This window comes from Pelodiscus sinensis, chromosome 17, assembly GCF_052426305.1.
Source record: "Pelodiscus sinensis isolate ZL-2025 chromosome 17, ASM5242630v1, whole genome shotgun sequence".
NCBI classification, from domain to species: Eukaryota; Metazoa; Chordata; order Testudines; family Trionychidae; genus Pelodiscus; species Pelodiscus sinensis.
The window spans coordinates 32421949-32436352 of NC_143068.1; the positions used below are offsets into that span (position 1 = coordinate 32421949).

General features: G+C 44.1%; 1 protein-coding gene across 13 annotated transcripts in view; it reads right to left on the reverse strand.

Moving 5' to 3' along the window:
* Positions 1 to 400: 400 nt before the first annotated feature.
* Positions 401 to 14404, reverse strand: part of RTEL1 (regulator of telomere elongation helicase 1) — a 118853-nt gene continuing 104849 nt past the window's right edge. For 6 of the 13 annotated variants that reach the window (XM_075900945.2, XM_075900944.2, XM_075900943.2 and 3 more), the window contains 5 exons: positions 10650 to 10895; positions 8594 to 8791; positions 7500 to 7673; positions 6186 to 6289; positions 401 to 1404 (listed from right to left, as the gene is read on the reverse strand). In XM_075900945.2, the coding sequence (XP_075757060.1) occupies positions 1330 to 1404; positions 6186 to 6289; positions 7500 to 7673; positions 8594 to 8791; positions 10650 to 10895 (797 nt within the window). In that variant the 3' untranslated portion in view covers positions 401 to 1329. Of the gene's footprint in view, positions 1405 to 1636; positions 1904 to 6185; positions 6290 to 7499; positions 7674 to 8593; positions 8792 to 10649; positions 10896 to 14404 lie in introns of those variants that run through there. The other 7 variants (XR_012896471.2, XR_012896475.2, XR_012896472.2 and 4 more) reach the window with 7 other exon arrangements.

A 14404-nucleotide genomic window follows, 5' to 3' on the forward strand; every position in this document is an offset into this window, starting at 1 on the left:
ACACTTGGTAAGTTGGCCCATGATGAGCTGCTCTCACCAATACAAATCTCAGAGGGGCTCACTGTGTTAGTCTGTATCTGCAAAAACAAGAAGAAGTCTTATGGCATCGCAGAGACTTAGGTGCTACAGGGCTCCTTGTTTTTATCAATAAAATATATGCCTTATTTCCCATCTGAATTGGTTTAGTTTCAAACTCCAGCCATTATATTATGTTATGCAATTTAACAACCGAAAACACAAGAGTGACAAAAATTATCAAAGGATTGTTGCAAAAATACCAGAGTATTTAAAATCAAATACAGTAGCATAATGACTTCTATTTGCTTCTATATATTCCACATAGATTCAGTGCCCTTCTCTTCGAGACGCAGTGAAAAACAAAAAGCCAGGTACTCTACACTTAGGATGTACAAGCTGGTTCATTTTTATTTACAGTTTATTTTAGAATCTCCACTGCTGTTTTAAAATTGATACAATTCCTTAAATGAACAAAACAATAATACCCTCAGAGAGGAAAAATGTCGAAGTGTTTCCTTTTCCAACTTGATAGAATTTAAAATCAGTTTGTATGCTCACTTTGGAAGACCAGGAATGATCCTTTCACTCTCCCCACTACACTTCTGAAAACATAAGCATGAAACACAACGGATGTGCAAAGGCCTCAGAAGAAGCCAAATCCTCTTTGGAAGACCGTTCAGAGCATCATTCAGTATTTAGAGCAATAAAGGAAACAGGCCACTGAGGAGAGCCGGTGAAGGCATGCGTGAATGGATGCATGCACAAGATGCATTTAGTCTGTATTACCAGTGAAGTGCCATAAAACTATTGGAATTTAAAAAAGGCTTTCCCCACTTGACACTTCTCAAATCCCTGGCAGTAACAGCTCTGGTCAGTGGTATTCCTATAAAAGGTGATTCAAAATGGACACATGGCCTGACACACTTATTCAGCACGTGCATTGCAACAGCAAGACCGCTGCTGGGAATTTTCCAGGATTGAGTAAATATTTGAGAGGAGGCAATTACTGAAACACGCCTCCAGGCTATCAAAGTTCAACCTAAAAGGACCAAAGTGCAGAAGAATCTGCTGATTCAAACAGATAAGAAATGAAGACCATTTCATTATAATTCTCAGGACATTACGTCTTTCCTCTTTTGCAGAAAGAGAAACGAGAAGAGGTCTTTTGGGAGTGATGAGTTTTTCCAAGGAGTGGAATGATGCGATGATGGGTCTGTAAATGAACGTGCACCTTGCTTCTTTTTCCACTCTCCTTTTCTGCTGGCTCTTTAACCACTGCTGACGTGACGTACTTGCCCTTTGTCAGGGAGGTTATGGCAGGAAAAAAACTTGGGCTAAATGCTTCCTCTTGGTATCAGATTGGCATTCTGGGCACTTTTTAGCAATCTGGGGAGAGAGATGAACAAATTACATATTACACACATTTCATTTCCTGTCAAATGTCGGCACATCCAAGCCCAGAATGGGGAAATGACCTATTTGAGATGCCAGGCAACCAGTGATGTTTATGGCCCTGACCAATCTGTGGTGGCAGGACAAGATATTAGCTGACTGTGGCTATTTCTTCACCATGAAAAAAGTGGGGTTTTAGGAGTGGAAGTTAATGCATGTTAATTACCTCACTGTAAAAAACACCTTTTTGGGGGCATTGAAGACAAAGTCCTCTGCTGTGAAGGTTATAATCCTGTGTTAAAATCCTCTGCTGTGAAGGTTATAGCCGTTTGGTCACACTGCTCCTAACATGAAACAGTTCTAGCCTTTATGATCTTGATCTCCTGAGATTCTTCATTATGTCCATAGTTAACAGAGCTCCATCTTTCTGTTCAAAGATGAAGCAGCGTAGAATCAAATTCCACACTTCCTCTTAAGATCTCTGGGGTGAGGGCTATGGGCCAAGAAAAAAAATGCTTTAAAGATTTTAAAAGTGAGATTGTCATAAGTAAATTTAATCGTTGTGCAAGCCACAAGGAGATTGACCCGGACATTGCTACATACTCAAAGGGCAGCACGAGCAGGAGCTGTTTGAGGTCTCCCAGTACAGAACAGTCAGTCCTCGTGAAAGAAGCTAGGCTGCAGAGTGGTTTATATGCACTAGTCTTTTGATTCTGGAAACACGGGTGTAAAGGCAACCAGTGGCTAGAAGCTGGGCTATCTCCATCAAATCCCCAGGAGACGACCCCTTTGAAAGAATGCTTTAATAGCCTCACATGGAAGGTGCTTTATATGTACAAAGTAATATAGTCTGGCCATATTCCAGACCCACTGCACAAGGTACAACAATGGATAGTTTCTGCTCAGAAATACACACAAATGCTAAAAACCAGGACCAAGGCAAGCTGCAAGAGGTGTGTGGAAAAAACTGCACGGCATCTACCTGTTCATTTTTTACCAGGCTCTACCCAGTGCTTTAAAGACCATCAATTTCACAAAACTTTTAAAGACAAATAAAGGCTAGTCAAATAACTAGGGTACTAGCTTGCAATTCAGAAGACCTAGGTTTAAGGCCTGGATCTACCATGTGTGTTTTTAATAGATAGCAGGTTTAAAACAAAAGAAAGTACTTCCTCATGCAATGCACAGTCAACCTGTGGAACTCCTTGCCAGAGGATGTTGTGAAGGCCAGGACTTTAACAGAGTTCAAAAAAGTACTAGATAATTTCATGGAGAATAGGTCCATCAATGGCTATTAGATAAGATGGGGGTAAGAATGGTGTCAGAAGCTGGGAACAGGTGACAGGGGGGCATTAACTGGTTGATTCTCTGTAATGTTCATTCCCTCTGAGGGCACCTGGGATTGACCACTGTCGGCAGGCAAGATACTGGGCTAGATGGACCTTTGGTCTGACCCAGTGTGGCTGTTCTTATGTAAAGCCCTGCATCATGTGCACGATGCTCAGCTTGCCAAGTGGGTCTTGAAAGAATTAGCTGCTTTTCCTGGTGCACACATTATGGACTGGACAACCTCCTGTGCTGAAAGTTCCCATGATTTACCATCAGTCTTCCCATCCCTTTAAGTTGTTTTACCATAACAATAGCTGGGAAAGGACTGAAGATTAGGGTAAGAAGTCGCCGTATGTTGTGCGAGGGTTTGTTAGTCACTTCCTCATCAAACGCAGTAAGCTTACACTGATTATTTAGAATGAACCAATTCATGAGTAACCCTTAGTAAAGAAACAAAGTTTAGTCTACGCATCACCAGTTCGAATCCAGGCCAGGTCAATACTGATCAGATGTTGTTATTCTCTGGTGGTGTTTTGGGGGCCCAAAGGAAATAAGTGGGTAGCTGCTGTTCATTTCCTGCTGGTGAGGCATCTACTACAAAAACTAAACCACCGCTGGGAATGACGTTGGATGAAGGATGAAGAATGAAGAAGAATGAATGCTGAATTACTGAGAAGCCGCTTCGCTGCCTCCATGCTTTAGAGAGAGAGAAGGGAAAATTTGGTTCTTCTTTCAGACCTTTTGTGTCCCACGATTTTAGCACTCAATTTCTCCCTTTTTCCTAGATGATTGGATGCAGAACACCTTTCATCCTGTCTCTTGGGTCACAGAACCTACCTCACCCGAGGCCTTTCCAAGAATGACAGCTTCCAACATGCAAGATACCCAACTTATCAACCAAATTATACCAGAATCATGCCACAAAGGAAACAAACATGTTTGTTCCAGAGCTGCCAATGTCTGGCGATAGGCCGGAAGACACTGCGTCTGAGAGTGTGCAGCAGCATGAGAGGTGGCTTTGGCTAGCCATCCCAGTCCAAGCCCATCTGCTCTGGCTCTACACTCAAAGGAGTAGCCCAAACTGCTTCCCAGGCTGCAACACCCACACTGCTGCTTTTAGCTAGCCGGCACAAATCTGTCACACTCCCATCTGCAGAGTATCCCTGGCCACAGGTTCCCGAAGAGAGGAAATGTGGGTTTTCAAAAACCAGTTCATCCTGTAAGATAAGTGGCTAGTATACATGGGGTAGCATAGCCAGATCCTAGTCTGAGTGGAAGAATTACATTTCCTCCATGAGCCAGGTCAAGAAACCCAGACATATGCTGTGTGCATTCCAAGGAACTAAAAGGAGTAGGTCTTCAATGAAAAAGAGGTATGCTCCTAATTTGAGTCAATTAATCCAGATTAGCTAACTTGGATTATGGTGGCCATGAAGACACAGCAACTCCACTTTTAACTTGAATTAGCATGAGTTAAAGCCCATTGGGGAGCCTGTGGTTGAACTTAAACCACTGAGTTAAAAAACAAGTTGCTACATCTTCCCTGCTATCTCAGAGTTACCTAATGCAAAGTAGTAATCAGACACTTGTTTTCCTCTCTCAGAGAATACATACCTCCTGGGAACAGAAGTGCAGCTAGCACTACATCCGTGACAGATAGGTTATGACTACTCTCCGTACAACAAAGCCATTTCACCTCCATAGGCCGCTGAAGACTCTGGCAGAAGGATGAAAGGTACATCTGCTTGTGAGCTAAGAAAAACTAAACTAATCTTTGCAATTAAGGTGTTGTTCAGTGCTCAGAACCCTACCTCCTCCTCCAGATGAAAAATGCAGTACCGTGGAGTATAGTGGCTCAATAATCACCCCACCTCCAAAACCCCACCTCCGTCTCACATAATAGTAATTAGAAAAGTTTGTGAGTGAAAAATCATAGGGAATAAATCCTTAAAGATTCAAAGGAAGGATTCATAAATGTCTGGAGCTCACAGGGAACAAACCTGTAAACTTATCAGCTCTTAGGAATCTATACCAGCAAGATGCTGTCTTCAACAGCGAGAGGCCTTACGAGCAAGTTGTCCAGGAAGAGGCAGACAGGTATTCCTGTTTCTTGGACAGCTGCCCCTCAGACCTCAGTAAAGATCCACAGCCAAGTCAACAAACTGAAAGGAAGGGACCTGTATTCAAAGTGTCTCTTGTTGTGGCAGAAATAAAACACCTGTAATGACACTTGAATGGGGAAGTGGAGAGTCTCCTGTTTCTGCACTATCCAGTGATGCAAAGCTTCTATGATAGACTTTAAGGCCTCCATACTGAAGTTTTAACTTTTGGATGAATAAGTTGAATGATTTGAGATCCAAGATGGCTTGCATGGCCACATCCTATTTTGAACCAAAAAGAAACAATCAAAAACACTCTGTGAGACTGCTTATTTGATGCGATTGGTTCTACAGGCCTAATCTGCAGCAGTCTCAAAATGGCTTAATGGCCTTCTTGTAGTTCCTGAATTCTTTAATGTTGGGAATATCATGTACCCCAGGGGAAAAATTCTATTGAGCAGCTGTTCTGAATCGATTCTAGAACCCAGCTGTCCAAAGATGTCTTTATTAAGACATTTGCACACCTTTGCAGCCTTGCTGGAATGGTTTTCCCTGCACCATGCTGTGCATGGGTGCTATGGAAGTTTGGTTTAATCTTGATTTTCCACACTTGGTGAATGTATCCCAGTGTATTCTTCCTGCCAAACAGTCCCTATGAAACTTAGAAGCCTGGTAGGTACAGAAGGACTGCCAATTTCTGAGTGCCTGCTCATATTCCCTTCTGTGCTGCTTTGTAGGTGAGAGGGGAACGATCTCTCTTTTTTCTTTGCTGCCTTTCTAACCATCTTGTCATCTCTAATTAACCCCTTATCCTCAGCCCCAAGGGCATGGATGCTGTCCAGCTTTTTCATCCTCTCATCTGCCTTTCATGGGCAGTGCCATAGATCCTGCTGGACTACTGTACTCAAGTCACTGAGCGAGCTGCACTGCACAGGAAAGCATCTGTCGTGAAGGATGCTACCAAAGAGATGCTTTGCATCAATGCTTTTGTTTTCTTCTCCATGGGGAAGGCAGCCTGGATAACACTCAAGTAGCAGGATGGAGCAATGATGGCAGAAAAGTTGCCTTAGAGAAGCAGATTGCCCTTTGTATCTCCCTGGTGGGAGAGAAAGTTGGGGGAGGCTTTATGTTTCAGCAAGGACAAAAGATTAGGTCTGCTTTCAGTCACTGCAGAGTGGAGATGATGGAGTCAGAATGGCAAGGCCCTGTGGAAACATGAACTGTGTGTTACTGGTAAGCAGAGGACTTCCGACTCCAGGGCTGTCCATCTGGTTCCATAAACCAGCACAAAACGAATGAAAATGAGTTATTTCAGAAAAATAACTGAAACTAGTAAGCAAAGCCAACCTTTAAGAGCTGTTCCCAGCATGTTTTGCAGCAAGTGAAGTCACATAACTGGCATTTAAAAGGCACAGCATCCTCAGATTTGCATTTAGAGCACTGGAATCTTCCTAAAATAGCAATTGAGAAAGAAGGTACAACGGTGGGGAAGACACAGGAGGGGGAAAAAAAAGACACTAAATTCCAGTAACTCTTTGTTTCCGAAGTTCTTATAATACATTCATGTTTCCAGTGCATTTTGTAGAAAGCAGTGGCTGAAGGTGCATTCGTGCAATGTGTTTTATAAGGCCTCTTTATCGTAAATGTGCAATTCCTGGCCCCATCACAGAGCTTCTTTTGTGACCTGGCTCAATTTTGTTGTCTCTTAGTTCCCCATCGATAAAGCGGGGTTAATCATAAAATACTAGAACCGGAAGGGACCTCGAGAGATCATCAAGTCTAGTCCCCTGCCCTCACAACAGGACCAATCACCATCTTTCATCCTCGACAGCTAAGTCTGCCTAACCTGCTCTTAAATATCTCCACAGAGATGGAGATTCTACAACACCCCCAGGCAATTTATTCCAGTGTTTAACCACCGTGAGAGTTAGGAAGTTTTTCCTAATGTCCAACCTAAACCTCCCTTGCTGCAGTTTAAGCCCATTGCTTCTTGCCCTATCATCAGAGGAAAAGGAGAACAATTTCCCCCATTCCTCCCTGAGACACCCTTTTAGGTATCTGAAAGGTATCATGTCCCCTCTCAGGGTTCTGTTTCCCAAACTAAACAAGCCCAATTCCTTCAGCCTTGACTCATGTTCTCTAGACCTTTAATCATTTTTGCTGCTCTTCTCTGGAGCTTCTCCAATTTCTACATGTCTTTCTTGAAATGCGGTGCCCAGAACTGGACACACTACTCCAATTGAGGCCTAATCAGTGCACAGTAGAGTGGAAGAATGACTTCTCGTGTCTTGCTCACAACACTCCTGTTAATGCCTCCCAGAATTGTCTTTGCTTTTTTGATACTATTGACTTCACAGAGGAGTTATGAGGATAACTGCATTTGTGTTCAGGAGGCATTCATCCTATGCTCGAGGACACCAAAGTACTTAAGACAGAATGGACATGGTTGGATAAGAAAACCCAAACTGGATTTCATTCTATCTAGGCTTTTATACCATACTCATCATTGAGGTATCTCAGTGTTAAATACACATTAATAACTGTAGTAATAAAAGATGGATTCATAGTGCTGTTTGAAGAATAATATAGATTTTTTTTTACCCATTTTACCCTTCTTTAGCGCTAGAAGACAAAATCCCCACCGAACACATCTACACCTACCACAATCTGGCTCCATATTGAGAGGCAAGACAGGCGAACTCTGTGGGTTGGTAGGTGCTCTTATGCTCCTGGATCCTGTCAATGTCTTTTGCAAGCCAGGTTTGCTGTTCTGATTACTACAGAAGGAGAAAATCTTGCTCTGGGTTTTTCTTCGCATAGCACTCTTGAATGTAGCTGTACATGAATACATAGCATATAGCATATAACATGGTGCAATGTGTAATACTAGACACGCAGCTCTTTGTGAAATTTGACCAGCTGACATTTCCAGGTTTTCATTTAGAAGTCTGCCAGAAAAAACTTTTTTTTTTAAAATCACATTGTTCTGTAACATACATTTCTCATTCTTATTAGCCTACACAAAATTATCACTGAAAAAAGTGAAGAACCTTCTAAGGGAACCGACTTCTAATGTTGTAGACTCGATCTAGAGAAAGTGGGCTTTGACCCTATCCTGCTCCCCTCACATGGAAAGATCTTGTCTTATCACCATGTCTTATCTTGTCTTATCACCATGAGATTCAAAGAATTTAATAGAATCATAGAACACTAGAACTGGAATGGACCTCCAGAAGTCATCAAGTCCAGTACTCTGCCCTCACAGCAGGACCAAGCACCATCTAGATCATCCCTGATAGGTGTCTATCCAACCTGCTCTTAAATATCTCCAGTGATGGAAATTCCACCTTCCCCAGGCAATTTATTCCAGTGGTTAATCACCCTGACAGCGAGGAAGTTTTCCCTACTGACCAAACTTAACCTCCCTTGCTGCAATTTAAGCCCATTGCTTCTTGTCCTGTCCTCAGAGGCCAAGGAGAGCAATGTTTCTCTCTCCTCCCTGTAACACCCTTTAGGTACTTACAGATGATTGTCTCATTATTTCCTTGTGTTAATCCACTTGTCTTTCTGACCCACCTGTTCTCTCGTGTCTGACACTTGTCTTGCAAGCTCTTCAGGGCAAGGACTGTTATTGTGTTTTGTGTATGTACAGAACCTAGTATACTAGGATCCAAATCCATGTCTGGAGTGCACCTGAGTGCTACCATAATAATAATTAATACTATTGAAATGCCAGGAAAGTGTCCATTCCAAACCTGGTGCGTGGCTGACAGTTTTGTCCTGAGTTTCACTCTCTTCTTCTTTGGAACATGAATTTTCCAAATTCAGAGAGCTCGTGGCTTCCTGCACTTCCTCTTGCAATTTCTTCTCCACAGTGCAGCTCATTCCAGTCAGTTCTTTACACATCCGCCTGAACTGCTCTTTGTGATGAGGACGCACAAACATGCAGAGCCCTGCCCAAAATGTGTTACAAGTCACACATACATGAAATGACTCAGCTTAGCGTACATTGTTCATCGCTTTTTGGGACAGGAGAGCGCTCTATGGAGACAGAGTCCCGGTAGCCATTGATTTCACTCTCTCCCCAGTAGGGATGTGAAGGATTAGTTGACTATCCGATAAGCAAATGTGGAAGAGCAGACACGCTCTTTCGGAAGCTCCAACTATTCCGAAATTTGGCCCAGTGTAGATGGGCCAAATTTCGGAAAAGCCTTTTCCGACAAAACTGTCAGAAAAAGCGATTTTTTCCGAAAAAAAAAGCAGCAGTCTAGACGTAGCCTGAGAGTCTATGCCAGTGACAGTCCATGGCTTACAGGCCACATGTGGCTCTTTCAAGGTTAGCCTGTGGCTCTTTGAGGCTCTCCCCCAGACCATCATGAGCAGCAGACTTGCAGTGATCCTGGAGGGAGGGAGTCCTTGCTCCACCCTCTCCATCCAGATGTATGGTGAATCAGCGGACTAGAGGAACCAGGAGACAGAGCAAGGTCTGGGAAGGAGACCTTTTCTCCTTATTGGCTTGGCACAAGGGGTGAGATTACAAGGCAGGGGTGGGAAACCTTTTTTGGGTTTGGTTTTCTGACCCACAGAAAAATCAAGTCAGGGGGCTGGGGGTGTAGGGTCTGGATTGAAGGCAGGGTGCAGGAGTGGGCTAGGGAGGAGGGTTTGGGGCCTGGGCAGGAGGTGTGCAGGATGGGGTAGGAGATGGGGACACCTACCTGGCAGAGCTCACCAGGAAGGGTACAGATGTCTGTATGCTACAGGGAAGTGCACCTTGCAGTCACCACCCCTCCATTCCCAATGGCTGTGGTTCCCGGCCAATCAGAAAGACGGGGGCAGTTCCTGGTGCCTGTAGTGCTCAGAGCCACTTCCTCTCCACCCCAGGCAGACCCTGGCCCGGGGCTTGCCTTGATCAGGCCCATGAGGCTTGGGGCTCCCCTCCCCCTGCCATATGTGGTTCCCATGTGTGGCTGGAGCACTCACGCCGTTGCTGGGGCGGGGAGTGGGAGACAGAACCCCACATCTCGCAGGGCCATCAAGGAAAGCCACAGGCTTGATCTGGCCCACAGGCTGTAAGTTCCCCACCCTTCATACAAGGATGTTGTAAATAGCATTGCTATATGGAATGTAAAGGTGTGGGGACAGGGAACAAAGCAAACAGCATGGTGTCCTCAGCCAGCCAATAATTGATCCTCATTTAGTTTTTGTTGTACTGAAGTTGTATTTGAAAGTTTAGGAGTATTTGGTTGGATTTTCAGTTCTATATTTAACAGCACTGTATGTGTGCAGGGCACGGAGGAGTCATGTGGCTCTTTTGGTTAATGGGGGTTGCACACGTGGCTCCCGAGTCACATAACTGTGAGTACCATTTGTGCAATAGTCAAAATCCCTTGTTCTAAAGAGCAGTCCTTGCAGAAACAAGGAAAATAATGCAATGAAATCATGTGAGTGAAAGAAGCCCATCTGGAGGAAGCAAGTGTAGGTGTGGAAACACTGTCGCAGCTTTATCTTAGGGTTAGGTCTCTTCAGGAAACGAATCTAATCAGAACAAGTTGAAGCAGTGTCCAATTACAAAATCCCCTGGATCTCAGTAGCCCTATTCTGCAGCAAGTCCCATTCCCCTACAGTGCTGAACACAGAGAGAAGAGATACAAGGTATCCTGTCCTGTGCTACTAAGTTCACAGAAAGGGTAGAGTGAGCACATCAATTAAAGCCACTCAATGCAATGTACATCTGGGGAATGTGAGGGAGAGAACCATGGCACCAACATCTCTTTTGAAAACAACAACAGAAAAGTCTCTAAAAATACTTGCGTTGCAGGAGGTGGAAGTGCTCTGGATTCTCGGTGGTGAGGGCAGCTACCACCGACACCATGGCATCATAGTCATCTGTCTTCTTATATGCCGACAGTGCTGCACAGAAGTGGCTGTAGCTGGTTTTGTCGAAAGCTTTTTTCAGATCATTGAGGTATGTAACCCTGACCAGCTCATGGGGGTCCTCCCTGAGAGAGCTTGATGTCGCTTCAGGGCCCTCCTTAGGGATAGGGGTGGGATCTTCTCCTGAGACAAAACACACATTATCAATGCTTTGGGAAGCACGAGTCTAATGTTTTTTAAAGGAGACATGTAATTTGGATCCTTGTACCCTGCCTGCATATTCTAGGAATCTGTTAAATCAATGGAAAATTAGCAAAAGTTACAACAGCCGCAATGTATGAGGGGTCAGGACTAAAACAATGTCTTTTTTCCCCCATAGGCAGCAAGTAGCAATTTTCCAAACAGCCGTGCCAACAAATAGTGCTGGCATGTCAAGGAAGCAAGCAAGCCGACTTCCATACAGGCCTCTCTGTATGGAGGTGGTGCACTAAGGAGGGGACATGTGACCTCCCCATGTGTCGTCTCCCTGCTCCACTCCTAACCTGGGCACCTCCGACACATTTCTTTCCTGGGGGAGGAGCTCTGTCCTTCAGTACTGGCTCCCTCCCTTCCCCACCCCAGCAGATTTGGCTGCCGTCCCTGGAAGCCAGGCCCAGCCAGGAAGTGGTTCAGAGCTGCTCGGGGCTATTCCTTACAGTGTAGCCAACTGCCTGGGAAAGCCTGGCTGGGGAGGGACAGCAGCTTTTGGGGACAGGGCCAATTGTGCTAGATTTGAGGGGGCTCCAGCTCGCTCAGCTGCTGTTCCCAGAAACTGAGCCTGGCCAAGGGGCAGCCCGGCGCTACATGGGGCAGTGTCCCGGTGCTGGCTCTGCTCCTTCCTCTCCCCACTCAGGCAGCTGTTGAGGAAACATGACCTTGTGTGGCTCTGATGCATTGCCTCTTTGAAATAAAGCAAGAAAAAAAGAACACTTGCCAGATACGAAATCATCATCAAAAGGAAATAATTATTTCAACCTTTTTTTAAAAACAGTATCATATGCAACAGAGAAGCCGACACCATTGTTTTAACTGCATAGTTAGGTCTATTTTGTATTTTGGTGCAGTCTAAAGGAGTAGACTTTGATTAATGGGCCACCGAGCTTTGTTACAGTGATGAGAGGTCGTTTGTATTTCAGCACAATGCCAATCAACAGTTGCAGTGGCCACACGCTGACAAATAACATTTACATTTTTGTTAAAAAAAAAAAAAAAAAAAAAAGCACATACCCAAAATGGAAATTCTGTTTGAAAAGGAACTCAGCTCAGCATCCTGAAGGAGGAGGGGGATGAATAAAGTGCATGGGGCTATACAGCATGGTGGGAATTTTGTAATCTGTATCTTTTTACAGCAGTATATAGCAGGGAACCATCTGACACCCTCACTCATAGGGAAACATTCTATTTAGGGAATAACCTAGACAACAGAGTAATGCAGAAATACTTTTTCTTAATACTGGAGGCCTATTTGCCTAACAACTGGACCTGTTGTTTATTAATGGCTCGTTTGTTCCAGCTGCTTGTTTCCCCACACAAAGCCTCTGAGGACATCAGTCATTCTTACCTCATCACAGAGAACTATGAACTCAGGTGAGAACTAAGCAGCAGGCTCTAACAAAACAATGAAAACAAATATCCTGTTCTCAGGAAATAGGAAACAAGAAAACTACACCTCCTTCCTAACAGAAAATCTTTTAAAGCTTTTCTTGAAATGCCAGCAGCTCTTTGCAAGATGATTACAAAATCTTGGACTTTCCTCTACTCTTTAAAATGCCATAAAATCTTAACATTTAACAGGTATAGTCACTGATTACAGCTAAGGGCCATGTTGAGAAGGCAGTTTAAAAAAGTGTGTTTTTTATGAACTAAGCTTACATGTACTAGTGATAGAAAGTTATCTTATTCATTTCTCCAAGCAACTCCTGGCTGGTCTCAGCAACAACCCTTTCATCAGATCTGCACAGAGCCACTGACTTTCAGAAGTAAATGTTGGAAAAAACAAGGCCAAAGGGATGGGTGCAAAGGACACATAACTGCATGGTCCATTTACTGAGCCACATTTCTGAAAAATATAACACTAGGCCTATGCTGTGACACAGAGGCCTATTTGTGGTAAGCACTCTTTGTCAACAGGTCTTGTCAGGCTTGAGATTCTCATCACACCTAATATACTATTGTTATAACCAGTCTCTACACACCTAATATACTATTGTTATAACCAGTCTCTACAAAGTGCCACGTTAGAGACCACTGGAAAGCCAATAACTTATGAATATTTTTGTCTGATGTATGCACAGGGCACGTACAGAAGTTATGAATATGTACTAAAATTATGTTCTTAAAATGTGTTTTGCAATGCATACGCACAGCCTGCTCAAGTCAGATTTACCTCAATTTATGTAGAAGCAAAAAAACAAGGCCATTTAACTAACTAGCAGAGGAGATTGTTAAAATGCAAATTGTTGTGTTTCCTGCAAACATGAGCCAGGAAAGAAAAAGCATGGAGGTTCCCTTCACCACCAGACTCCAATTCACAGCTTGAATAAACTTTACTTTGAGGTGCAGCTTTCAAAGTAATCAGTTTCAAAGGTTTACTGGTCAATAAAGCAGGGAGGGAAGCTGAACTGATAAGCACTCCAATCGTAATTATATACAATATTTCTGTATTTAAACATTCAGAGAGTGAGATCTTTTCTAAAAACTAATGACACTGGTGATTAATGTCATTGTGATATATCTGTATTAGCACTATAAGAGAAGTCTCACAGGGGTAGCCGTGTTAGTCGTTATCTGCAAAAACAAGGAGTCCTGTTACACGTTAGAGACTAACAGATTTATTAGGGCATAACCATTCCTGGTAAAGCTCATTTCATCAGATGAATTGGAGTGGAAGTTACAGAAGCAGGAGTATATCTAAGGAAGTTGCTTGTGTTAATTAAGCTAATCGAGTCAGGGTGGAAGTGGGTTGTTCACAGCATTTAGTGTGAAGATGTGACTATTCAACACAATTAATTAATTTAGAACTGAATAAGGATCTTAACTGGTTAACCCATTACAAAGGCAAATTTCCCCTCTCTGAATAGTTACATCTCCAGACCAAATGCTATGAAAGGGACAAACATCATTCCAGAACCTCCCTGTAGGACAGTGGTCACCAACCAGTAGTTCAGGATCTATTGGTAGATCTTGGAACCTTTGACAGGTGATCCTGAAAGGTTTGGCTGGGAGGCTATCAAGCGCTGGCCCTTCATCTGCCCCTCTCAGCACTGCCATGCTGCTCCTTCCCTCTGCCTTGGAGGTACCCTTCACCCCTGGGTGCCCCCTGCTTGCTGTGCAGGGCATGGGAAGAAAAGGAGGGGGTGCTGATGTCAGGGTGCCCCTCCCTCCATCCTGTACCCCATCTCCACAGAGCAGAGGGGACAGGATGGAGAGAGTTTGCTGGCTGCTTTTGGGAGTGTTGCGGGGCCAGTGTAGGTAGGGGTGAGCCTGCCTTAGCCCCCCTACACCACGACCCAGAAACCATCTGTAGTAAGCGGTGCCCAGCTGGATCCTGCATTCCGAATCCCGGCCCCAGTCCTGAACCCTTCCTGCACCTCAAACCCCTGCCCCCAGCCTGATAAAAGTGAGTGAGGAGGGGGAGGGAGGATGGAGTAAGC